This window comes from Rhododendron vialii, chromosome 3a (assembly GCF_030253575.1).
Source record: "Rhododendron vialii isolate Sample 1 chromosome 3a, ASM3025357v1".
In the NCBI taxonomy this organism is placed as follows: domain Eukaryota; kingdom Viridiplantae; phylum Streptophyta; class Magnoliopsida; order Ericales; family Ericaceae; genus Rhododendron; species Rhododendron vialii.
The window spans coordinates 12,161,180-12,186,727 of record NC_080559.1 but is presented as its reverse complement, the minus strand read 5'-3'; the positions used below and the strand labels follow the sequence as shown (position 1 = coordinate 12,186,727).

General features: G+C 36.9%; 1 protein-coding gene, 1 long non-coding RNA gene and 1 pseudogene across 7 annotated transcripts in view; 1 reads left to right on the top strand and 2 right to left on the bottom strand.

Moving 5' to 3' along the window:
• Nucleotides 1-1,584: 1,584 nt before the first annotated feature.
• On the bottom strand, nucleotides 1,585-10,276 carry LOC131321039 (dammarenediol II synthase-like; annotated as a pseudogene).
• On the top strand, nucleotides 4,827-7,532 carry LOC131321049 (uncharacterized). The gene is made up of 3 exons (XR_009198452.1): nucleotides 4,827-5,115; nucleotides 6,436-6,500; nucleotides 7,112-7,532. It is a non-coding gene; the product is annotated as an uncharacterized LOC131321049 (long non-coding RNA).
• Nucleotides 10,277-12,487: 2,211 nt separating the features above from the next.
• LOC131321034 (dammarenediol II synthase-like) overlaps nucleotides 12,488-25,548 on the bottom strand; it is a 46,380-nt gene continuing 33,319 nt past the window's right edge. For 3 of the 6 annotated variants that reach the window (XM_058352043.1, XM_058352040.1, XM_058352045.1), the window contains 10 exons: nucleotides 25,426-25,545; nucleotides 25,190-25,312; nucleotides 25,001-25,099; nucleotides 24,860-24,919; nucleotides 24,631-24,677; nucleotides 24,402-24,545; nucleotides 24,125-24,302; nucleotides 23,877-23,957; nucleotides 23,658-23,741; nucleotides 23,238-23,539 (listed from right to left, as the gene is read on the bottom strand). In XM_058352043.1, the coding sequence (XP_058208026.1) occupies nucleotides 23,417-23,539; nucleotides 23,658-23,741; nucleotides 23,877-23,957; nucleotides 24,125-24,302; nucleotides 24,402-24,545; nucleotides 24,631-24,677; nucleotides 24,860-24,919; nucleotides 25,001-25,099; nucleotides 25,190-25,312; nucleotides 25,426-25,545 (1,059 nt within the window). In that variant the 3' untranslated portion in view covers nucleotides 23,238-23,416. Of the gene's footprint in view, nucleotides 12,729-16,970; nucleotides 17,262-23,237; nucleotides 23,540-23,657; nucleotides 23,742-23,876; nucleotides 23,958-24,107; nucleotides 24,303-24,401; nucleotides 24,546-24,630; nucleotides 24,678-24,859; nucleotides 24,920-25,000; nucleotides 25,100-25,189; nucleotides 25,313-25,425; nucleotides 25,546-25,548 lie in introns of those variants that run through there. The other 3 variants (XM_058352041.1, XM_058352042.1, XM_058352044.1) reach the window with 3 other exon arrangements.

Below are 25,548 nucleotides of genomic sequence, written 5' to 3'. Positions count from 1 at the left end.
ACAATCGAGGAAACTGAGCAGTAAAAATTGTAGTAGAAGGCAATGGGTTTATTTCGGAAAATAACTTACGGAAGATTTAAGGATAAGTCATTTTCATCCAATTAATGGAAAAATATTTTCATCATTTTTTACACAACCAAACACAGAAAAATAGGTAAAATATTTTACGTCAAAACAAACAGAGCCTTTGTCGATTCAAAAAGGTTGATTTTCTAATATTTTCGTTGAGTCAGAGATTTATCATTTGAGAGAGTACTACAACACACAAGTTTGGTGACAGACCCATCAAATGTTGTGCTGCTTCTGTGGAGGTAGACGTCCATGTAACAACAAACACCATAGCAGAGATGAATCTGTCTTTAAGTACAGAGTGGAACACTTGCCTTGATCATTATTTTAATTCCATCGATTTTCAGGTTTTTTTTTTATTGATCGACAACAATTTTATTAAGGAAAACTTGACAAATGATACATCAAGTTAGGGGATTGGGGATTCCTGCAGTGCCGGCCGCACTGCAGGGTATGTAGGGCGGCCAATCCAACCGTCCATTTTGGCACCGACGGCTCGGATTTAATCCGAACTCCTATTGATCCGAGCCGTCTATTGTTTGGATTAAAATCTGAACCGTCCATTGCCAAGATGGACGGCCCAGATGCACCCTACAAGGCCCTGTAGGGCACCCCGCCCCATAGGATCCCCGGATTCCTGCAGTGCCGGCCGCACTGCAGGGTGTGTAGGGCGGCCAATCCGGCCGTCCATTTTGGCACCGACAACTCGGATTTAATCCGAACTCCTATTGATCCGAGCCGTCCATTGTTTGGATTAAAATCTGAACCTTCCATTGCCAAGATGGACGGCCCAGATGCACCCTACAAGGCCCTGTAGGGCACCCCGCCCTACAAGATCCCCGGATCCCAAATTGGGGGGAGAGGGAGGGAAATCCAACCGAAGGTTTGATGGAAACAAAAAAAACCTGTTGGGACAAAATCCAAAAACGCCTAAGGGCCAAAGCCCAAAACACTTAAATGAGCAATGCCCAGACCGCACATTGCCGTTAAGCTAACCGGTTACGCCTCAAAGTGGTAACCGCGGGCGACAAAATAGAGAGGACAACAAAGAGAAGAAAGCAGCAGAAAGGCTAGGGAAAGGGGAAAAGAAGAAAAAAGAAGAGGGGGAGAGGGGGAGAGAAGAGAGAAAGGGGGAAGGAGGAGGTGCCGGTGTGAGTAGATAGGAGGACAGGAGGAGGCGCCCGGGGTGAGGAGATAGGAGGACAGGACGACGCGCCTCCCCCAGCAGAAAAATTTTGAGTTCTGATTTTAATGTATTTTAAATTTATTGGTTCATCACAAAAGGTAAACGTAGATTTTCCAACATATTAAACATTTACTCAGCTCTCAATTTTTTTCTCCTTATGATGCCAATTTCGGTAAATTAGCTCTAGACTAGAAGCACATAGTATTTTGTTTTTTGGTGACTTTTTTCGGGTGAACTGGAAGCAGAAAAGACTTGTCGCGAGGAAGGGCACGAACCACAGACTACTCATAAAATTGTACACTAGCTTGTTGACTTATAAGTCCCCAACTCCGTGCTGCAATGAGTGTTAGTAAGGTACCCCATTCTTGTTCATCAAAAGTATCTTCTTGTCAACATAAAAGAGAAAATAATTCCCTCTTTTGATGGCTTGTTGTTACATAAAAGATGAAGTGTGCTTTCATTCGCGGAACCTCAATCTTCGAGCCTGAGTTTATACTTTCTAGGAAGATGGCCAAACGCATTTCCGATATTTTCCGAGCGCCCACGTTGGGAATATAATCCTGTATTGTCCATAATGTAGCATGCAGTTCTTCATAACAGAATCGGTAATTTCTGTTTTATGGTGAACAAAAACAAACAAAGAAAATAGAAGATGAGATAAGAATTTTTGTACAACACAAACTTAATTTCGTATTGTTTCACAAACTATCTTGGCATGCAAAAGTGTGTAATTACCTGTTGAGGGAAATCCCCATCGACCATTTGCGCGTTTATTAAAATCCTTGCTGCTTTATGTAGCGGTGTCGTATCTCTTTGAGCCTAGAAATATATATATATATGACATTAATAAAGAAGACGCAAATTAAATACTTGCAGTACTCCATTCTATAACTTATTTTCTTATGAAATGTGAATAAGCTAGCAATTTAACACTTCGGATGTTAAGATCACTAACTTGTCCGCCATAAAAAAGTCCCAGTATAGCCCATGATGTTTGTACCAAATTCGTTCGATTCCCTTCCAACAGTTGATACTTCTGTATCACATAAACGCTAAACGTGAGCAAGAAAATTTTATCAAGAATCGTGCACCATATCATTGGTCGCCAAGGAGGAAAATCAAATACGCAGATCTTTTATTTCAACTTTTTAGTCCAAGGATATCATCAGATTCATAATTAACATAGGTGTTGGAGATACCATAGATGGGCATGATTCAAGGCTTTCACCCCAACCCCCTTCTTCATTTTGAGTTGAAAGCAAAAACCCAACAGCTCTACGGACTGCTTCACTGTTGTTGTACGTCTTTCCTACCGAAGCCAACCCCCAAAGAACGAAAAATGTGCCATAGATGAAACAAATTCCCCAGTATCCATACCTGCCAACAGGGTCGTACATATTTGAGTCGTTCACCTATTTGTTCCCAAAGTAATTCTATTTGCACACATGAGTCCAAAAGAAAGCAGTTAAAACTCACCAAGAACCATCAGGCCATTGTTTCTCTTCTAGAAATCGAATTGCTTTTGCCACTGAGGTTTCTATTTCTTTCTCTCTGTGGCCTGGGTGCAAGCGTTTGAATGTCACAAGAGCTTGGATTATCGAAGCAGTGCACTCGACATGCCTAGGAAGGATCATATTGTTAGTTATATGGACCAGCCATTGTTCATAAACTATATGACAAAGATTAAAAAAAAAAAAAAAGGTTTAAGTTCTTACGTACTCTTTCTCGACCACAATGTCAGTGAATAGTTCTGAAGGATTCAAATCCTGATAAGTTTAAAAAGTTGTAAAAAGGATTAGACAAACCATCTCATTGTTTCATCAGTGTGTCACAATGTAAAAGTGAACAAAGAAAGAAAAGACATGGCTTGTTTTAGAACTTCTTTAGTAAGAACGAGTGTTAAAAGGAAGCTTGTGCGACAATAACTCTTTGTAGAACCAAAAAATTACCTGTAAATATGGTTGTGGAACTGGGGGCTCCCATATTGCAAACCTACCACTTTCAGGGCTCTAAGTGGAGAGAGAAGTTAGATAATTCAATTAGTTAAGTTATGAATTACCAAGTTGTGAAGTAAGTTTATATATAGCAATGAATAATATGATCTATGTAGTACCTGTAAGTAAAGCAACCCATTCACAACATCGTGCAATCGATCGACATCAGCTTTTTCTCTAGCAATTTCAGAAGGCATTTGAGAAAGTAAGAGTAGACACTGCATGCAAAAGAAAATTTTTGGTTACGGCGAACCATGAATTTCTTAATTGCTCCAAATATGTGCTGATGAATACAGATGTAGACTACCTTAAGTGATTCCGCTAAGCAATCCGAAACTACCCAACCTTGGTCTTGATCAGAGAAAGTCCACGATCCTTTAGTAAAGTGCCGATACATACTCTTGAAATCCCCAGCTGGATTTTCTTTGACCTTCAATGTAACAGTATAAAAAGCTAAATAAAATTTTGCTTAACTTATCCATGCATATACAATTGGGTGTTTGTGTTTGTATGTACACAGACATGCTTGATGCAGATATATATCAGATGGTAGAAAAGAACTTATGATTCTTTGATGTAAAAATGTGCTTTCTTTAGCGAATCGCCGTATTCATCTACCATATTGCTGGCAATAAATGCTTGAGTTGCTAAAGCACAATCCCATAGCTGACTACAAAAACTCTGCAATGAAACAACCGAATTAATTGACAATTGAGCCTGAATGGAACATCGAGCTTACATTATAAGCGACAATCTCTAAATGAAGAATGACAAAATCAGGAATGAGATTGTCATAACAGAAAGGGCAAAATCCACTTTCACCCCGTGGTTATCGCCTTGTGTGGATACCCCCTAATGGTTTAAAACTGACCACATAACCTACCTGTGGTTTTGAAAATGTGCAAATAGACCCCCTACCATCATGTTTTCCATCCATATTAATGGAGGTGTATCTCACACGCTTCTAGAATGTAATCTTAGTCGTTCATAATGTATTAAATAAATAATAGAGTATCTCTGAAAAAATCATCTCGATCAGACATCAATAACCCAGTGATCTAATTTTTAGTAAATTCAAATTTGAAACTTTAATTTCATAACAAAATCGATTCGATCATGAGTTTTTCATTTTTCGATTGACTTGAATTTTGGTATAGATGTAGTACTCGTCAAAATTTACAATATCAACGGTTTGGATTCAATTTTTGGTATAGGGGATGGTGTGATTAGATTTTTAAAAAAAAAGAAGAATTAAGGGATATGATGAGGGTATATCGGTCTTTTAATGTTGTGCCCATCAATATGGATGGAAAACATGACAGCAGGGGGTCTATCTGCACATTTTCAAAATCACAAGTATGTTATGTGGTCAGTTTTGAACCATGAGAGGGGTATCCGTACATGGCGATAACCACAGAGGGTCGAAGTGGACTTTGCCCTAACATAAACTAACCTGCATTTTCATTCCATCTTCGGCTAGCCACAAGTAATCCGGAACTCTAGCTAGATGGTACTTGAACTCATCACCATTTGGGACCTCTACTGTAACACCCATCCCTGGATATTTAGAGTTTCAATTTAATTTTGAGGTTTGGGGTTTAATTTGTATTTGTTGGATTCTATGAGGGGCCTTGGTGTGATTTACATGGAGAATTGTTATTCGTTTGGAGTATAAGTTGAGAGGAGAGGTGACCACATGGGATTTCTTCCTAAGTGACTAAATAGCCATCAGGAGGATATTTCCTCATTCTCCCCAATTCTGCCGACATAGCGAGAGAGAGAGGGGGAGAGAAAGGGAGGTGGAGGTCACGGCTAAGGGGAGGGAGGAAGGAGAGGTCCGTTTTCGACGATCCAACTCGGTGACAAGTAAGTTCTTGTACTCTAGAAGTGTAATCCATGTTTAATTTTATATTTGTGTGGTTAGATTCTCTATGGATTGAGTTTTGGAAGGAAATTGACAAAGTTCATGTTTTGGGTCAAATTCGTGGGTTTTGGTAATCTGTCTTTTGGTGGCCCTTCTGCTAGGAATCAATTTTTGGTGTCTTCATAACTGTAAAAGTACGTTTCAATACGAAGATTTCGGTACCAAGATCATGCAAAACCGATAATCACACAATTAGTTATGAATTTTTGAATACTGGCTGTTTGCTGGATGTGCGATTCTGTGTGTGGCTGTCTTCTTTTAACTTTCTGGGCATGATGAACATTTTGGGTGGCTTTGGGTCTTTTACAGAAGCTGCATATTTAAGTTAAGAAGAGATTGGCGTTGGAATCAAGTAATTTGGTTAAGTATACAATTTTTGGTGAATTTCTAAAGCAGGGTTGGTTGACTGGGGCGAAAATGGTTGCGAATCGGTTTTTCTTTTGATTGTTGGGTTAACCTCCTCTCGTTTCTGAACCTGGGATTTTAACTGAGTGTAGGGCTTGTAGTGGTGCAACTTTTGGTGTTGGGTTCAATATTTTTGGGTTTAAGATGAAAGAGTTATGCTTTTTCAATCAATTTTACTTATTCCCGCGTAGAATCTGACAGCACCGACGGACTTTGGTATAATGGCCATAACTCCTAGCTCGGGACTCGAAATGACACACCGTTTGTTTTGTTAGAAACTAGACACATGGAGCTTTCCAACGATACATCCCATGCATCATGGGTATGTCCGAGCGATAACAGATTTGCATCTAAAGTTGACCTAAATTCTGCCTTTGCACCAGTTTTTACTGTTATGTTGAAGCTATAATCGTAAGGCCGTAGTTAGGTTACCCAAACTCTGTATTTGATGTATGACCTATGGATTCAAAGAAGAAGAAGTCTACTTTTCAATGGTTTAAGTGTCGCCCTGGAATTCATGTTGTTTAATTAGATATGGCCAAAATAAGACAGGCTGGTTGTGGTTGTCACTCCTGTTTTGGGAGTTTTGTTGCGTTGGGCTGTTTGGTTGAGATTGTACACTTATGGGTCTTTATATTTGATATATTTGGGTGTGTTGGAGTACCTTGGAGTATGGAAAAGATGTGTGAGGTCTCCCGGGTACGTGGGTACTCCCGGACACCTCTAGAGATTTTGGTGACTTTATGTAATGTTTGCCCCATGAGCTAGTGTAGAAGGCGTGTTATGATTTGTTAGTTTAGCTTTTGGTTTAACATTCGTAGATGTTCATATGCTAATATGGGTTAACTTGTGGCTAGGTAACAAGCCGGTCTTTTAGGAGGTGCCGAAACCATAAGTTTGGCATACTCCAGTCGAATGAAAGGTGAGTGTGTCTGATATGGTTCTTCTCAATAAGATATTGCTATGTTGGTATGTATATATCTTGCTAATGGTATTTTAGCTTTCAATATGATTATCGATATGTAAATAATGCGGCGGAGGTGATTATATATCAATGATATCATGCTAATCGAGGTTTGGCTATTGATATGGATATATGTGGTCGAAATTGTATATCATGCTATATATTGTTTTAGCTAATGGTATGCATGCTTGTTGTATGTTGATTGTACCTGCGAAAGGATTGTGGAGTGAGTCACGCCATGTCGTATGCCATTCCGTCTAATTAACGGAGGTTGGGAGCATGGTTTGCGGGACACAATGCCTTAGGTACATGGGAATGTGGCAGACGTGTCACTGCATGCTTTTGTGATTTATATTCATGCTGTCGTTGATTCAGTTATTGCTATGTGGTTGTTTATTGGATAATATTGCTATGTTTGGCGGATGTGGTGGTTATAACTAATGTACTCATATGGGTATTGCAGTTATGTTGGTGGTGAATATTCTTATTGATATTCTTTTGGGTATTGTGACATTTTATTGAGCATTTCTATATCTCACACACTCTAGTTTTCCTTTTTGGACTGCCAGGTAGCAGGTGGCTTAGAATGGGTCCACTACTGGTCAACGCTTTGGAGAGTGTTGAGACTAGCGTCGGGTAATGTCTTTGGTTAGATTGTTGCGTAGCTGATTCGTCTAGAAGCTAACCTAAATGTTATGTAATTAATTGGAGAGAGGGGTATTTATTATAACTTGTGAGTTGAGGTTTTGGCGTTGATTTGGTTGTATTTTAAGTGAGAAGTCTTCCGCTAAATTGTATTCTGATTGGTTGTAGAGTGTGGTGTGGTCTATTGTGTGGAATGCCACGTGGCCGCGCTGACTCGGGCCCACTCTGGGTGCCGTTTGCGGGGCGGGGCGTGACATCTACCCAGCAACACATCATGTGCAAACTCTGCAACAGAAACAACTTCAACAGGATTTACAATCAAGTTCTCTAGTTTAGGCGACTTAATTACCTTTTCTACACATCCTATGGAAATGTATCTACTGCTCTCTGCTCCATAACGCATGTACTTAATCACTTTTTGCATGGCTCTCTCTCTAATCTTGTTGAAGGGCCAACGGGTTATAATTGGCTCGGTCAAGTAATGAAGACCATCCCAAAGTAAGTCTTGTACAAAGGTATGAGGATAGTAGAGATCCTTCTGCATTAGTGATAAACATATTGGAATTGTAATTTCCTAACTTATACATGAATCGTAAGACAGAAAGGATCAACAATAGATTTTACCAACCTTACAACAGTTATGTCGCGCTTTGTTCCAGCAGATTTCCTCATATGGCTTGGTTTGAATTTCTTGTCTCAATGACTTGACTAGATCAGTGATCAGCCCATGGTATTTCTTCCCATACAAATACGACGTGGCCATGTAAGTTGTGCGACAATAGCACCACATTTTCGCTAATTAAAGAAATAGATGTTGATCAGACCAGGCTACAAAATAGTATAAAGACACTATAGAAAATCGTAACTCTCATGAATTTGATTCTCTCACCAAAGAGTAAGTAAACCGACTTTTCGCTACCTAGATGATAAGGCAAAAATAAAGGAAAAAGCCAGAACTCCGGAGGCAATGGATTGCAGCCTGCCCATTCATACACACCTAGCACCTGAAAGGGGGACTCAAAACAATCCATCAAATTTATCTCAAGAAGAGAGAACAAATTTTCACAAATTCTCCTCGAAGTTTGAAAAAAAGTTGCATCATACCGAAAGATAGGTCTTTCCCCATGAAGGAATTCCAGTTGCACCACCATTGCCAAGAATCCACTTTCGGGCTTTGGTCATTGCCCCATTTTTCCATCATCGGGCCCGTTTCCTAGCAATCGCAAGGCAACATAGCCAAGTGCTGAACCTATCATGGCGTTGTGGCCTTCTATATAGAATCCCCATCCCCCATCGTCATTCTACATAGCAAACATTGCCCCAATAGCGTAGATACACATTGGACTAGTTTGGATTTTCTATGCCAAAGATTCATGGGAATTGGACTAGAACTTACCTGATGAAGATAAATATAGCGAATCAACTACTTTTTGTGTTCTGCTGTTAGAATCGTATTGATTGCTCCACTAATGTAGAGGATGATTATCTGCAAAAAAAAATTGTAACACTCGCAATTGGTTCAATAGTAACACTCAGATGGCTTGAAATCAAAGGAGAAAAAACTATCCGATTAGTATACTCAACTAATGAGATTTAGTTACCAATGCAGGATATCCAGAGCCAGCTTGCACGCACCTCGGACTAATCCCTACAGCCCCTCCACAGCTATTTCACATGCTTACGCGTGCGAGGTGAGGTGGTGTTTTTTTGACTGGAAATGGAATGGTATCTGTCAATAATGGGGAGCAAAGACTTCCAAGTTGTCCCTAAATTTTTTGTCCGAATTTTTTTCAGTATTTTTTAGCTTTCGTCTTAATTTTTGGAATTAATCATTTATCTCAACGAGAGAAATCAGAAAAGTATAAAAATGTAGACCGTTGTTGAATTTTTTTTTTATATAAAATGACACTAAAAAAAAAAATCCAGCCGTTTGATATTTTTTTGTCCTTAGTAATTTATAATTTTTTTACTTTTTAAACTACTCTCATCGAGACGAATGAATAACCCAAGATGTAAAATAAATCTAACAAAAATTCAAGAAAAACGCACAAAAATACCCAAAGAAGACGGAGAGTGGATGGAAATTATCAAATGGGCACATGATTTCACTTCCCATCGGACAAAAGCACACATAACATGGAGTACTTAAAACCCGTTCGCTACGTAACAATTTTTCGGACCTCCGGTACTGCTATACCCCGCTATGCCTGTGCTACCCAAAATGCCCACCTGTATCGGCCGGTGCCCGCTATGCTATTACACGACCGCTATGGCCACTTTAGATGCTCTGGCGCCAAGAAATAATTTTAAAAAAATTTACGACCACTACACCCGATTACCGCTACATATCATTTGATACTCCCGCTGCAGCTACATGTGTACCGCTACCACCATGCAGTCTACTACCACTTTTAAAACCTTGACATGCATGTTTTGCTCCTTAGTCAATGTACAACTGTTGTATTTAATATGCTTGCTACCATTATGCAGTCCACTACAATTGTTGATGTACTTACATGTGTGTGTATATGTGTGTGTGTATATATATGTGGAGAGAGAGAGAGAGAGATTACTAGGGGAGGAGTGAAAAATATGTGACCAGAATTTTCAGCAGGCCAGTGGCCATCACTTGACTAGATTGCACAATTTAATCGAATAGCTTTGCTCAAAGCAGTTGGCACGACTGCATAGTTCATGTCCTCTGTCTCCCCCAATCTCACTGCTGGTATACTCAAATCGATATTCTTGTTTTCCTTTTTCAACTATAAACAAAGAAATTGCACTACTTTTTATGGTCTATCAGGCCAAAAAGTGGTTTTTTCTGTCTTTTTTTTACAGGGACAAACAAACACAACTTATATTGATAAAAAATAAAAAATCAAATACAAGTTGGAGTTTGTAGTTACCTGCATCCGCATTAGAAGATCAGCACAAGGTGGGGCTCGGGTTCGGTCTTTTTTAAAGTTGTCCCTATACTCCAGTCAAGCTTGTTCAACTGCTTCGCGCTCTTCCCAAATTTATCTACCGACGTAGTTGTTGGTGCTAAACGAATATGGTCCCTTGCCTTCAACAATCTTTAGCTTCTACATTTTCCTTAGTAACCGCACTGATGCTTTGCTACATCTCTGCATTCATAGGCTCACAATTTAGAAATATACCATGTTTGTATAGGTTCTTCTATGAGAGTCTCTTTTCGCACCCCCCTTGACACACCCCTCCCCTCCGTATCCCACCACCTTTCCTCCCTTGCCCCTCCTCTTCCCCCCAGTTTTGTCTTTTTGCATACTTATACTAGTTTTTTTTTTACTTTTAAAAGACTTTAATTACTGTTCCTTTTCTTTTCTTTTTTTACTTTTACTAGTTTTTTTTTGTTTTACCTTTAAAAGACTTTAATTATTGTTTTGTCTTTTTTTTTTAACTTATGCTAGTTTTTTTTTTTACTTTAAAAATACTTTAATTACTATTCCCTTTTTTTTTTATTTTACTTTTACTTGTTTTTTTGTTTTACTTTTAAAAGACTTCTTACTATAATTTTAATTAATAAATGAATAATTAAAATATAACTTGTACTAATTTTAATTAATAAATGAATATTAAAATATAACTTCTACTAATTTCGTCGAAGAGTGAAAATAAATAAGTGGTTATAGTTGAAGATAAAACGATAAAAGGAAATCTGAATAAATGGTTAAAGATAAAATAGATAAAAGATAAATAAATACAAAATTAATAAATTCAACAACATAAAAGAATTATAAACTTAAAAAAAATTACTCACATATATAATACTAGTACTTGCTCATACCTACGACACTACGTACGGGCATTTTTGTAATATTTTTTTATTTTTTTATGCCAACACCAGAAGCCAAGCAATGGGAAAAAAAACCGATGACATTTTGTAATATATTTGTAAGAGTGTGGGTGTTTTCTTAAGAGAGTTGAAGAGCACACATCAGTCATTGGATGAAATGAATCTCAGCCTTCTTTCAACTTATGTTTGTGTGGTCCTCACACCCTTGTGTTTTATTAGGTAGATTAAAAAAAACATATAAAGAGTAAAATATATAAATAAAAAGACCTAAATAAATAGATAAATGAATAATTAATTAAATAACGTAAATGGATTAAGAAATTAAATAAAAAAGAAAATTATGTAAAAAAAATAAGTGTTCCAATTTTGAATTCTTTTGAATCGGTGCGAAGATCTTGTTTTTCTTATCATTTAATCTTAAATGGTCGTAATGAATTTTTGGCTCTAAGGCCTTTCAATAAGGACCCTAAGAGAGACCTGAAACTAAATAAAGAGCCTTAGGGTGCTCGTTGAAAGGCCTTAAAGCAAAAAATTCATTATGATCATTGAAGATAAAATGATAAAAAAAAAACAAGATCCTTGCACTGATTAAACCGAATTGTAAATCGGAACACTTAAATAATATTAAATAAATAAAAATGAAAAAAGGAGTATAAAGATTATTAATAACAGAGAAATATGAGAAAATGGGAAGTTGTATTTCTGGGGGTATTTTCGGAAAGGGGGGAGTGGGCCGGGGGGTGTGTGTGTCGGGGGGGTGCGAGAAGAGAATTACTTCTTCTATTTGATGCATTCGAAAATTGAAATTCCGAAAAAGTTTTTTAAAAAAAAAAAACCTAAAATCTATATAAGCCGTAAATAGGAGTAACACTATTTTGGAAAGCTTTTTTCCAGGTTATTTTTCGGCTTTCGGCATTTTTTTGGACTTCGGGTTGGTGAGGTGCACAACATCATGCTGCGCACCTCTGAGCCGTCGGATCGTGCATCCGACGGCTCGGATCTTATCTCGGCAACTAACGATCGAGAGCCGTTCATTGCCAAGATCAGATCCAAGCCATCGGATACACAATCTGACGGCTCGGAAGTGTGCAACACAGTGCTGTGCACACCACTATACAGCACCATCCCCAATTCATTTTTTTTTTTTAGCTTCTTTGTTTTTTGGGGGTCTTGTTTGTGCTTGCAGCTTGGCCTTTGGGCGATGTTTCCGAACAGAATACTACTATTTGGACAAACACGTTCGTTTTCTTTTGCTATGCAAAACACGTGGGTTAACATTAGGTTTTTTCACAAAAATGCTAGCCATTTTTGTGATGTTTCCGAACAGAATACTACTATTTGGACAAACCCGTTCGTTTTCTTTTGCTATGCAAAACACATGGGTTAACATTAGGTTTTTTCACAAAAATGCTAGCCATTTTTGCAAGCCCAGACAAGGTAGTAAAAATGCGGTAATAATTGACCAAAGCAATAGACAAAATAATAATTAGAGAGAAGAATTAGGATTGCCTGTGTATAACATCTTGATTTCCGGACACGTTATTAAACGATTTTCTAAAATAATTTCTTAAATAAAGGACATTTCCTTTAATAACAGCGGAAGCTTAATTTTATTACAATACTTTAAAATTAATCGAGAGAAATTAAATAGAGATACTACAGATACGATTGATTCTTCTAGAGGCTGTCTTCCAGTTGATATGATCCTTCAGCTCCATCTTCTATACCTGGCGTGAAATGCCATGGTAACGTAGTACTGTGAGTGATGACACGCAGTAGATAATCTCAACCTTACTAACTCATTACTTTATAGTTAAACAATCATTGAATATAACAGTCAAGAGTATTGCAGAAGAATTACACATTATTCCTTTTTTACTATCCGTTAACTTAAGTGAATTCTGGATTCTTCAACACAAGACACCATTCCTCTAACATCCACTAATTTTGACCGTCCCATGAAATAACTCTTCTTTTATTTGTCCTGCAATGAGGTCCGAAGCAAATACAACTAAATTATGTATTCAACACGGATTCGTCGACAACCATAATAGGATAATAGCTCACCATGACATCTTAAGCATTAGAGGTCGCATCATCTTAATACCGAGATCCCTTTACCGTCTTCCAACTCTACATACTGAGTACTTTACCATACTCCTAATCAACACACTTGATATTGAACCATATTCAGGAATCCTTTACGGTTTTTCAAAATACTATACCCGGAGTCCTTTACCATTCTCCAACTCCTCTAAAGGTATTTTAAAGTACTAGGGTCCTTTACGGGCACCCAACATCATAAATCAATTTTACCATTTTATCCTTTACTTATCCACGTCTATGTGTTCACTACTCGAAACCATCTCATGAGCCTAAGTCGAATCTAGCATGTTCATCATAATTCATCAATAAAACTCAACTCATAACATAATACATTCCAATGAGATAACACGTATACCAATTAATAGTGTGCGAGTACGTAAAACACGTAGTGTATTATGATTGGGCCGACGCCCTTACGTTTATTATATGCACCGTAATTTTATTAAACAAGTAAATTAATAATTTTCTTAACTTATTAATCTACATGTCTTTACTATAGGGTACAAAATCCTTTGTAAACATTTTTGATGTTACTCACGTTACTATTTTTATGTCAAACATTTGTTTTCTATAAAATTAATCATGATCTGTATTTACAAAAAAAAAAAAAAATCTTATAACTATAATTATAATAAACTAGCCAATAATTTTATTAAAGGTATTTGGGTCTTTGATACTCTAAAATATTTGTATTCTTCTTCATATTTGTTCTACTATAAAATTACTTTTAAAATGTTCTAATAACTTATATAGATTAGAGTTAACATTTTCTTATTATGAACATTATGCTAACATCAATACTAGGCAGCAGTGTGTGGTATTAAACATTCTTATCTTTCCACTTTCTAATGTAATAATGAAGTTGTAATAAAAGAAAATCAGTCATGGGGCCAAAACATTACACTAGGTAATTAGGAGGACAAAAGTGTTATTTTAACAAATGTTTTTAAAACCCATTTCGGTTCTCCACTGTCAAAGCCGCGCCACACGTCGGCCGGAAGCGGTTCGCCATTATTTTCGATTTTCATCACTCCGCAACATTAACAAAAAAAAAATGCTAAAAATTTTACGCATTTTACTCCCTCGTTTCCACTTGCAAATTTTTTTTAGCATTTTACTATCTCGTTTTCACTAGCAAAAAAGTTGTCAAGGAAAACTTATTTGCTACAGTAACTCTACTTACTACTTTTTCTCTACCGGTTTGACATTTCTCAACAACTTTTTCTCTACCGGAAACACCTAACAACTTTCCAACCACAAATATACAAATAAAAATTTACAAATTTTTACCACCGGAAACACCCCCTAAAAATAAATATGCAACCACCTAATATACGTAGGAGAAAGTAGTAAAGCGATTATTCTACCTCAAATTTGTCCGAGAAAGCAAAAAACGGTTTCGGAAAAATCAAAGAAGATGGCGGAGCAACAGAACGCCCGAGCTGACTTCTAGTGATTGGAGATTGGTTTGGAGGTGCTCAGGGTCATGCTAGAGTTGGTGTGTCTCGGATTTGTGTTTGGATGAGTGCAGAACCAAAACCGGCTTTGTTTTCTCTCTCTAGACCACCATTATTGGAGTTCCAAGCTTTCTCTCTCTTCTCTTCTCTGAATGCAGTGGTGGTGGTGGTGGTGGTGGTGGTGGTGTTTGTGGGCTGTGTTTTTCGGATTGGAGTGAGAGGGGTGTATTTATAGTAGTAAGGGAGGAGTGGGGTGCAACATTTGGAGGTGGTGGGAGAGGGTGGCCACTTGGTGCTGATTTGTGATGTGTTTATATGAGTTTTTGAAAAATTTTGTAGGGTTATGAGTGGAGAGAGAAATGATAGTAATGATTGAAAGTAGAGTTAATGATTACAGAGAGATAAATAGAGAAATAAGAATAATGATTGGAAATGGGGATGAGTAATGATTGAAAATAAATGTAATGAATATTTTTTGAGTTGAGATTTTTTTTCTAAAAAGCAATCCTAACAAAGCTTTGAGAAATGAAAGGGAGTAGTATAATATTTTTTTTTGATTTTCAAAAACTATAGTTGAAGATTTCTTGGTACCCGCTCGGCACATCTGAGCCTTCCAATAAACTTGTGGATGGCTCGAATTGGAACTCTTTCTCTCATCTCATCCAAACACTCTTTCTCTCTTCAAATCCGAGTCGTCCAAAAATGCAATGGACTGTTCGGATGCGCCGAGCGGGCACCAAGTCGTACTCACTTGAAACTGAAATTTTTTCTTGATTTAACACACTATTGAAGGAAATTCATATTCGTGCTCCACTTTTTACTGATAGCGCTCTATTTTGTTCATAAAATTACTAGTAACTTCACGTTAAAATTAAAGCATTATCGGTAAAAAGTAGAGCGTGAAAATCACTATTGAATCATCAGGCCCATGGTTTATATTTTAGGTTTATATTTTGAGTGGTGCTATGTGCACCGACTGGAGCAGACCAACGGTATACCGACGACCGCGTGCGGCCATCTCCGGCCACCGGACGGCCGATCCGAGCCGTCCAAAAATTTTTTTAAAAAAAAACCAAGGGGCCCAACGCGAAAATCAACGGCACCCTACACGAAAAATAGGGTGTTTAGATCAAGCACCCTACATATATACACGAAAAATAGGGTGTTTAGATCAAGCACCCTACACACATCGGATGCCATTGATTTTCGCGCGGGGCCCCTCGGTTTTTTTTTAAAATTTTTTTGCACGGCTCGGATCGGCCGTCCGATGGCCGGAGACGGCCGCGCGGTTTCCCTACATTTTTGGTTGGTACATATAGGATTTCCGTTATATTTTTGGAGTACTGCTCCTAGTACTTTGTTAGTCAACTGGACTGACTGGTTATGAAGAGTTGTGGGGCCCACACAATTGTGTATGGATGTGTATATGGGTGTGTGTGTAGGTGTGGTCCTAGAATTTCCGGATTATGAATGCTTATGCAGATGAAATACGGAGTACTCAGTATCGTACGCGCCAAAAGCAGTCCACACTTTATTGCAGTAGGCCCCAAAACCACTTGCTGGCCGAAAAGTGGCGGAGAACAAAAAATAAATTCTTATTTTTTAAGAAGACAATTTCAAATTCAAAAATAATAAACTTGTTAAAATCTAAAAATATACAATATGGATCTTGTTTAAAACATTTCATCAAGATCTTTTATACTGTGTTTGGATGGATTTTTGAGTTTGGTTTTTGAGGTAATGAGTGAAAAGAGAAATAGGGTAATGATTGGAGATAGAGGTAATGAGTAAAGAGAGATAAAGAGAGAAATGAGAATAACGATTAGAGATTGGAGAGAGAAATGTGAGTAATAATTGAAAGTAAGAATAATAAGTGGTTTTTGAATTAAATTTTTTTTAAAATTTCCATCCAAACAAAGCATAAATACGGTGCAAAAAAATCAAAAAATTATTTTTTTATTTGAAAATGTGAAATAAGTACTCATCTTTTAAGAAGGTGTTTTGGAACAGGGTCTTAATCTCTTACACACAATTGGTTGGGGTTTGATTGTGATGATCGGGTTGCAAGAGCGTAATCTTTGTCGAAACTTTCCGGTGAGATTGTTTGCCTTTGATTGGATTGAAGAGGAGATTAGTTTAGGTTAACGTAAGTTAGACCGAACACCCTCGAAGAGAAAATAGGATATTTAATACTCCTATCTATTGAGAAGAATGTACATTGTAGCCTTACAATATTACATCGATCTATCACACTACTCTCTCTGATGAAACACTCATTCTTACCATTGTTCTTGGTCATATAATAATTCAGACAACCCCTGAATTAATAGTTGATTGGGGAGTAGAGTTCAATTTACAATTAATTAAGTTGTTAGTTTAGCATATCTATATTATAAAACAGAACGGTATCTTAAGGGAATATTCTAAAATTTATGTACACATATAAATAAGAGCACATTTTTAGCCGTTAGATTAAGTTTTTAATACATTACAGCCGTTGGATCTTACAACATGACATTTTGGTAAATACGTTTACATTTCAGTGGCATTTTAGTGAGGGAGGGAGGAATCTTAAATAAAATTCTCTCTCAAACCAGTGATTCCCATCTCTATCTTCCTTCCTTCTCATGTGCTCGCTACCTTTTTTATGTAGCCAATAAGGTATTTGATGGAATGCCCAACACATGCTCGGTGAATCTGTAGCAGTGAATTGGTTTTTATAGTAAGTACACTACTTTTTATTCAATTGTATGTGCTTTGGAAAATCTTTGGAAGCAAGTAATGGCTATTGGCCATCCATTTAAGTTGGAAAATGTGTAAGCGCATGCAATGTGTGAACAATATGACTGAGTGTTTCATCTTTTTTTTTCTCAGGTATAAGGTTGGATAAATCAAAAACACCAAATTAGAAGGATGATATTTTTCGTCCCCTACTCTTATTGCTCTCTCATTTTTATAAATTAAACCAAAAGGCCAAAACCAATACCAAAAAGAGTTTCTATTATTATTTTTCATCCCCTACTGATTTAGTTGATGTAGAGCATTGGTTGGTATGTTTAAATTTTAAATGTTGGTTCTTATACTCCTACTCTTGGACAGGGGTTAATATATTGCGTTCAATATCCAGTATTTATTTGCAGTGTGCTGATCATGGAGTTGTGCCTTCAAGCATGCACTAGCAACGTGCCTTTAGATATGTTGCACCGTGTCTTCAGACACGAGCATGCACTAGTATTATATAAATGACGCAAGTTGTCAGCTTGACGGACTACTCCATTTATTTTGTAAGAGTTTCTAGATTACAATCAAGATTCATTGTTTACTTTTCCGTACTTCTTTATAAAAGAGTGCATTATTAGTGGAGTAATTTTTCTCATAGGTGGACAATATTATATGTATGTGACATTGAAATCAAGTGGCCGTACACCTTTCATACTTTACAAGATGTAATATAATAAAAGTGTAAAAGCATAATATGCATATGAATTATTTTTAAGGGATTTTTTTTGGTTAGACAATCAGGTGTGCTCAGACTAGCTTTTTAGTACCTCAACTAAATCTCTTCCTGATCCGGTTTCGAACAATTTCGGGAGTTGGGAATTTACAAGAAATTATTTTCTTGCAGCCTGACCCTAAGAATTAAACTTTGGTCAGTTGCGTGGCAATCAAACCCACCCAAAAATTATTGTGAAGAATATAGATACAGTGCATACGTGGCACCCCGTTTCCGCTAACCAAAGGTCTACAATTTTTTTTATTGTCTTTATTCAAAAATTTTGCGTTTATAAGTTTTGCCCCAAACTTTTATGTAATATTGGTTCGTCTCGAGGAATAGAAAAAGTAAAAAATTATAACGTTTACACAAGTATTTTTGGAAACATCCAAGGAAAATCCAAGAAACAATACTTTTTGGGTTATTCTTAGATATTTTCCAAAATGCTTGTGTAAAAGTCATAGGAGTAATTTTTTATTTTTATGATTTATCTCGTCATGAAGAACTAATAATACATAAAAGTTTGGAGCAAAATTAACAAACGCAAAAATAAAAATAAAAAATGAATAAAGACAAAATCAAAAAAATTATTGTCTACAATTTTTTGGTTAGCAGAAACAGAACCTAATATCTCACCTCCTAGCGGAAATGGATTTTATTGGTCAATGGTGTATCAAAAGTTGCAACAACTGAATAGCTGCGGAGCTTTTGTGCATGATTGGATTGCCGGAGTTGGAGATCTATGTTGGTGGATGATGATGGCGAGGTTTTTTTTCCATTTTCTTGTTGGTTTGCAATTATTTGCTTATTCTTCTCCATTTTGTGGAGGTTTTCTCTCCGGTTTTTTGCCGTGAGTTTTTCTCCCGACTGGGTTTCTCCCAATTGGGTTGTTTCTTATTTCTGCAGGAAAAGGTTTAGTTGGTTTAAGTTATATAGTCTGTGGAATGAATTCCCGCAATCGTGGTTACTTGGTCCTTTGTCTAAGGACGAGTTTTCATCTTGATATACTCTTTGATGGGAGTTATAGTATCATCTATTATCTGTTGAAAAAAAAGAATAGGTGAAAGAATATAGGTTTCGTTTTTTCGTTGGTTTTTGAAAAGGAAGTTTAGTTTGTTCTGTTTTTTGAAGAGCTTGTTGACTAGAAGCATTTTTTGTGCTTCTTTCAGAAAAATTTCCCATTTGTCAGCAGTGAGAACTTCATGAGGGACGCACTTGCAATTTTACAAATTAGTGCTATTGTTAAATTGGCAAAGTGCAGCAGCGTATCATAGTCATGGACTCATCATGGTTATTATGTTGGAAAATATTTTATTTCGGGTGTGAATGTGCATCGACGCTATTTATGAGTTGTGTATTTTCGGTGGCATATGTTCACCGTAGATGGATGCTTCCTTTATGAACAAATGTGTCCCTTCCTCCTTGGTGACTATACAATATAATCACCAGTTGATCTATAAATATTGTGTCCCTCATTCTCAGAATAGTTACTGGTTGGTCTATAAATATTATGTCCCTCATTCAATCTTAGTCAATTCAAAAAGGTTGATTTTCTAGGGAAATTTCAAAAAAAACCCCTGAACTTTCTGACAACTCGCAAAAAAACAGCAGAACTTTTACTATTAACAAAAAAACACCTAAACTTAGCATTCCGTTAACAATTTGACCCCTGCCGTCCAATTCCGTTAGTTTGTAACGGATGGAGCTAACGGAAGGCGTTAACTTTTTTTTTTTTTACTTTTTACATTCAAAAATTACTTTTAACTCTTTCTTTTTCTATTGGTAAATAAATATGCAATAAAGTTCTTTTTTTCTTATTATTTATCGAAAATTACTTTAACCCTATTTTTTATTTTCAAATTTTACCTTTCCCCCCTCTCTCTCTCCCCCTTTTTTTCTTATTAGAATCGACTCCACACCACCAATTAACCCCAAAACCAACCGCCTAAGTCTTAGCCACAATTTCAAAAATTCAAAAGTTCTTTTAACCTCCTCTTTGTAACCTTTTCTTTTTTTTACTACTTTCCCTATTTGTAACTTTTGAATTTTTGAAATTGTGGCTAAGGCTTAGGCGGTTGGTTGTGGGGTTAATTGGTGGTGTGGAGTTGATTCTTATAATAAAAAAAAGGGGGAGAGAGAGAGGGGGGAAAGGTAAAATTTGAAAATAAAAAATAGGGTTAAAGTAATTTTCGATAAATAATAAGAAAAAAAGAACTTTATTGCATATTTATTTACCAATAAAAAAAGAAAGAGTGAAAAGTAATTTTTTAATGTAAAAAGTAAAAAAAAAAAAAGTTAACGCCTTCCGTGAGCTCCATTCGTTACAAACTAACGGAATTGGACAGCAGGGGTCAAATTGTTAACGGAATGCTAAGTTTAGGTGTTTTTTTGTTAATAATGAAAGTTCAGGTGTTTTTTTGCGAGTTGTCAGAAAGTTCAGGGGGTTTTTTTAAAATTTTCCCGATTTTCTAATATTTTCATTGAGTTGGAGATTTATCATTTGAGAGAGTAAAAACACAAGTTTGGTGACAGACCCATCGAATATAGTGTTATTTCTTGAGAGATAGACGTCCATGTAAACCGTAAGCACCATAGCGGGGATGAATCTGTCTTATTAAGTACAGAGTGCAACACTCGCCTTGATTACCACTTTGGTTGCGTTTTTTCGTTGGTTTTTGAAAAGCTAGTTTTGTTTTGTTCTGTCTCTTGAGCTTGTTGACTAGAAGTATTTTTGGTGCTTCTTTCAGACACATGTTGACCGTAAACGGGCGCTTCCTTTATGAACAAATGTGTCCCTTCCTCTTTGGTGACTATACGGAATAATAATGGGTTGGTCTATAAATATCATGTCTCATTCAATCTTAGGCTCCATTTGTTTCGATGTACAATGTTTTACATGTAAAATATTTTTTCAAAAAACAAACTTCAAACTTTTATTTTTCGGTGTTTGGTTGGCACTTGAAAAATATTTTCAGAAATCGACAAAATAGTGGAGGGCTTAAACAGTGGAGAGATCTGAGAATATTGGAATTGAACGTGGATCCGGACGGACGATCAAGGAAACTGAGCAGTGAAAATTGTAGTAGAAGGCAGCGGGTTCATTTCAAAAAATAACTTACAGAATATTTAAGAATAAGTCATTTTCATCCAACATTTTATCGGAAAATATTTTACGTCCAAACAAACAAAGCCTTAATCAATTCAAAAAGGTTGATTTTCCAATACTTTTGCTGAGTCGGAGATTTATTATCTGAGAGAGTACTAGAACACACAAGTTTGGTGACACACCCATCTAATGTAGTGCTACTTCTATGGACGTAGATGTCCATGTAACAATAAACACCATAGCAGGGATGAATTTGTCTTTAAGTACATAGTGCAACACTTGCCTTCATCATTATTTTAATTCCATCGATTTTCAGGTTTTTTTTTTTATCGACAACAATTTTATTAAGGAAAACTTGACAAATGATACATCAAGTTAGGGGGAGAGGGGAGGGGAATCCAACCAAAGGTTTGATGAAAAAAAAACAAAAAAACACCTGTTGCGACAAAATCCAAAAACACCTAAGGGGCAAAGCCCAAAAAACCTAAAAAAGCAAAGCCCAGACCGCACCTTGCCGTTAAGCCAACTAGTTACACCAAGAGTGGTAACCGGTGGGCGACAAAACAGAGAGGATGACAAAGAGGACGACGGAGAGAAGAAAGCAGCAGAGAGGCTAGGAAAAGGGGAAGAGAAGAAAAAAAAAAAGAGGGGGAGAGAAGAGAGAAGAAAGGAAGGGGGACGGAGGAAGCGCCCGAGATGAGGAGATAGGAGGATAGGAGGACAGCAGAAAATTTTTGAGTTCTGATTTTAATGTATTTTAAATTTATTGATTCATCACAAAAGGTAAATATAGATTTTCTAACATATTAAACATTCACTCAGCTCTCAATTTTTTTTCCTTATGATGCCGATTTCGGTAAATTAGCTCTAGAAGCACATAGTATTTTGTTTTTTGGTGACTTTTTTCAGGTGAACTGGAAGCAGAAAAAACTTGTCGAGAGGAAGGGCACGAACCACAGACCACTCATAAAATTGTACACTTGACTTATAAATCTCCAATTTCGTGTTGTGATAGGCGCATAAATGTTTACATACGCGCCCCTTAATTTATCGTTATTAAGTCTATTTATATTGTTAGTCGAAGCTTAACGCTTAATTTGTGTACTGTAGGTGTTGTGAGGTTCTAACATTTTAATAGGCCTTAAAAATGCTCCTATTCTGCGCGTGGTATTGTGACAGTAAAACAATACAAGTGATTCATGTTTTTAGTGGGCCCAAAAACTTTCTATTTTGTCTGATAGTTGGACCAAGTGAAAGGAGGCCCATGTCATTCACGGCAATGGGCATGGCCCACAGCTTTACACGTATGAGACCGCGGGTTTTTCTTAAGTCGGCTACAATAACATGACTATATAAAAGGAGAGCCACGCATAGCAGAGGAGAGACCGGGCACTACGGCTGGGAACAGAAGGAATCAGAGGCTGCGAAGACCAACTTTCTGATGGCCGGATAAATTCCTTTTTTAGGGTGTAGATGAAGCTCCAATTCTGAGTAACGATATTTTTGTTTTGATTTAGTGTTTTTATTATTCGAATTGTTGTATGACTTGAGGATTTATTTGCAGTATTAATTTTCTCTATCAATGATTTTCTAGATTTTTATGCACGTTCATACCACGGTTTTTAATTTTTTGTAATAACTGAGTAAAATGAGTTATGCTCCCTAAGACACGTCGTGCTATTAGACGATCCGTGCCATAGAGACAGGTCGTACTAGTAAGATGGTTCGTGCTAGGCGGCGATATCCTATGCTATTCGGTGATTCATAAGTATATTTAGGCGATATTGTGTGGACCCGCGAATCCTAACGATATTCGGATTGATTTGAGTAATTAACCTTTGTCATCACATAAATATTGTTACAACGGGTCGAGTGGATTCGAAACCCTTGATCTTTTCTCTCATAAACTCTCTCTACTTTTTAATTGCTTTACGATAATTTAGTTTTCATAATTTTAGAAATCAAACAATCAAATCTCTTTCCGAATTAATTTAGAAATCAATTGAAGAAATCGCAACTTAGCCTTCGTAATCCCTAAGGACAATACTCGGAGTACTTACCGCTATCTTTTAGGTAGTAGTAATTATTCTGTTTTATTAATTATTTTTGTTTTATTCTTGTTCATCAATAGTATCTTCTTGTCAACATAAAAGAGGAAATAATAATAATTCTCTCTTTTGATGGCTTGTTGTTACATAAAAGATGAACTGTGCTTTAATTTCATTCGTGGTACCTCGGTCTTCGAGCTTGAGTTTATACTTTCTCGGAAGATGGCCAAACACATTTCCGATATTCTCCGAGCGCCCACATTGGGAATATGTTCCTGTATTGTCCATAATGTAACATGCAGTTCTTCATGACACAACCTGTAATTTCCTATACGTTTTATGGTGAACAAAAACAAACAAAGAAAATAGAAGATGAGATAAGAATTTGTGTACAACACAAACCTAATTTGGTACTGTTTCACAAACTATCTTGGCATGCAAATTACCTGCTGAGGGAAATCACCATCGACCATTTGCGCGTTTATTAAAATCCTTGCTGCTTTATGTAGCGGTGTCGCATCTCTTTGAGCCTGGAAATATATATATGATGACATTAATAAAGAAGACGCAAATTAAATACTTGCAGTACTCCATTCTATAACTTATTTTCTTATGAAATGTGAATAAGTAAGCAATTTAACACTTTGGATGTTAAGATCACTAACTTGTCCGCCGCAAAGAAGTGCCAGCATAGCCCATGATGTTTGTACCAGATTCGTTCGATTCCCTTCCAATGGTTGATACTTCTGTATTACATAAACGCTAAACATGAGCAAGAAAATTTTATCAAGAATCGTGCACCATATCATTGGTCACCATGCAAGGGGGAAAAACAAATACGCAGATCTTTTATTTCAACTTTTTAGTCCAAGGATATCATCAGATCCATAATTAACCTAGGTGTTGGAGTTACCATAGATGGGCATGATTCAAGGCTTTCACCCCAACCCCCTTCTTCGTTTTGTGTTGAAAGAAAAAATCCAACAGCTCTACGGACTGCTTCACTGTTGTTGTATGTCTTTCCTACCGAAGCCAACCCCCTAAGAACAAAAAATGTGCCGTAGATGAAACAAATTCCCCAGTATCCGTACCTGCCAATGGGGTTGTACAAATTTGAGTTGTTTTCCTATTTGTTCCCAAAGTACCTCTATTTGCACAAATGAGTCCAAAAGAAAGCAGTTAAAACTCACCAAGAACCATCAGGCCATTGTTTCTCTTCTAGAAAACGAATTGCTTTCGCCACTGAGGTTTCTATTTCTTTCTCTCTATGGCCTGCGTGCAAGCGGTTGAATGCCACAAGAGCTTGGATTATCGAAGCAGTGCAGTCAATATGCCTAAGAAGGATCATATTGTCAGTTATATGGACCAGCCATTGTTTATAAATTATATGACGAAGATAATAAAGGTTTAAGTTCTTACTCTTTCTCGACCACAATGTCAGCAAATATTTCCGAAGGATTCAAATCCTGAGAAGTTTAAAAAGTTGTAAAAAGGATTTGACAAACCATCGCATTGTTTCATCTGTGTGTCACAATTTAAAAGTGAACAAAGAAAGAAAAGACATGGCTTGTTTTAGAACTTCTTTAGTAAGAACGAGCGTAAAAGGAGGCTTGTGTAACAATAACTCTTTGTAGAACCAAAAAATTACCTGTAAATATGGTTGTGGAACTGGGGGCTCCCATACTGCAAACCCACCACTTTCAGGGCTCTAAGTGGAGAGAGAAGTTAGATAAAGCAACCCATTCACAGCATCGTGCAATCGCAATGAATAATATGATCTATGTAGTACCTGTAAGTAAAGCAACCCATTCACAGCATCGTGCAATCGCTCGACATCAGCTTTTTTTCCAACAATTTCAGAAGGCATTTGAGAAAGTAAAAATAGACACTGCATGCAAAAGAAAAAAATTTGGTTACGGCGAACGATGAATTTCTTAATTGCTCCAAATACGTGCTGAAGAATACATATGTACATTACCTTAAGCGATTCTGCTGTGCAATCCGAAACCCCCCAACCATGGTCTTGATCAGAGAAAGTCCACGATCCTTTAGTAAAGTGCCGATACATACTCTTGAAATCTCCAGCTGGATTTTCTTTGACCTTCAATTTAACAGTATAAACAGCTAAATGAAATTTCACTAAACTTAACCATACTTATGTAATTGTGTTTGTGTATGTACATAGACATGCATATCATTGGATTGGAAAGAAACCTGTGATTCTTTGATGAAAAAATGTGCTTTCTTTAGTGAGTCACCGTATTCGTCAACCATATTGCTGGCAATAATTGCCTGAGTTGCAAAAGTACAATCCCATAGCTGACTACCAAAACTCTG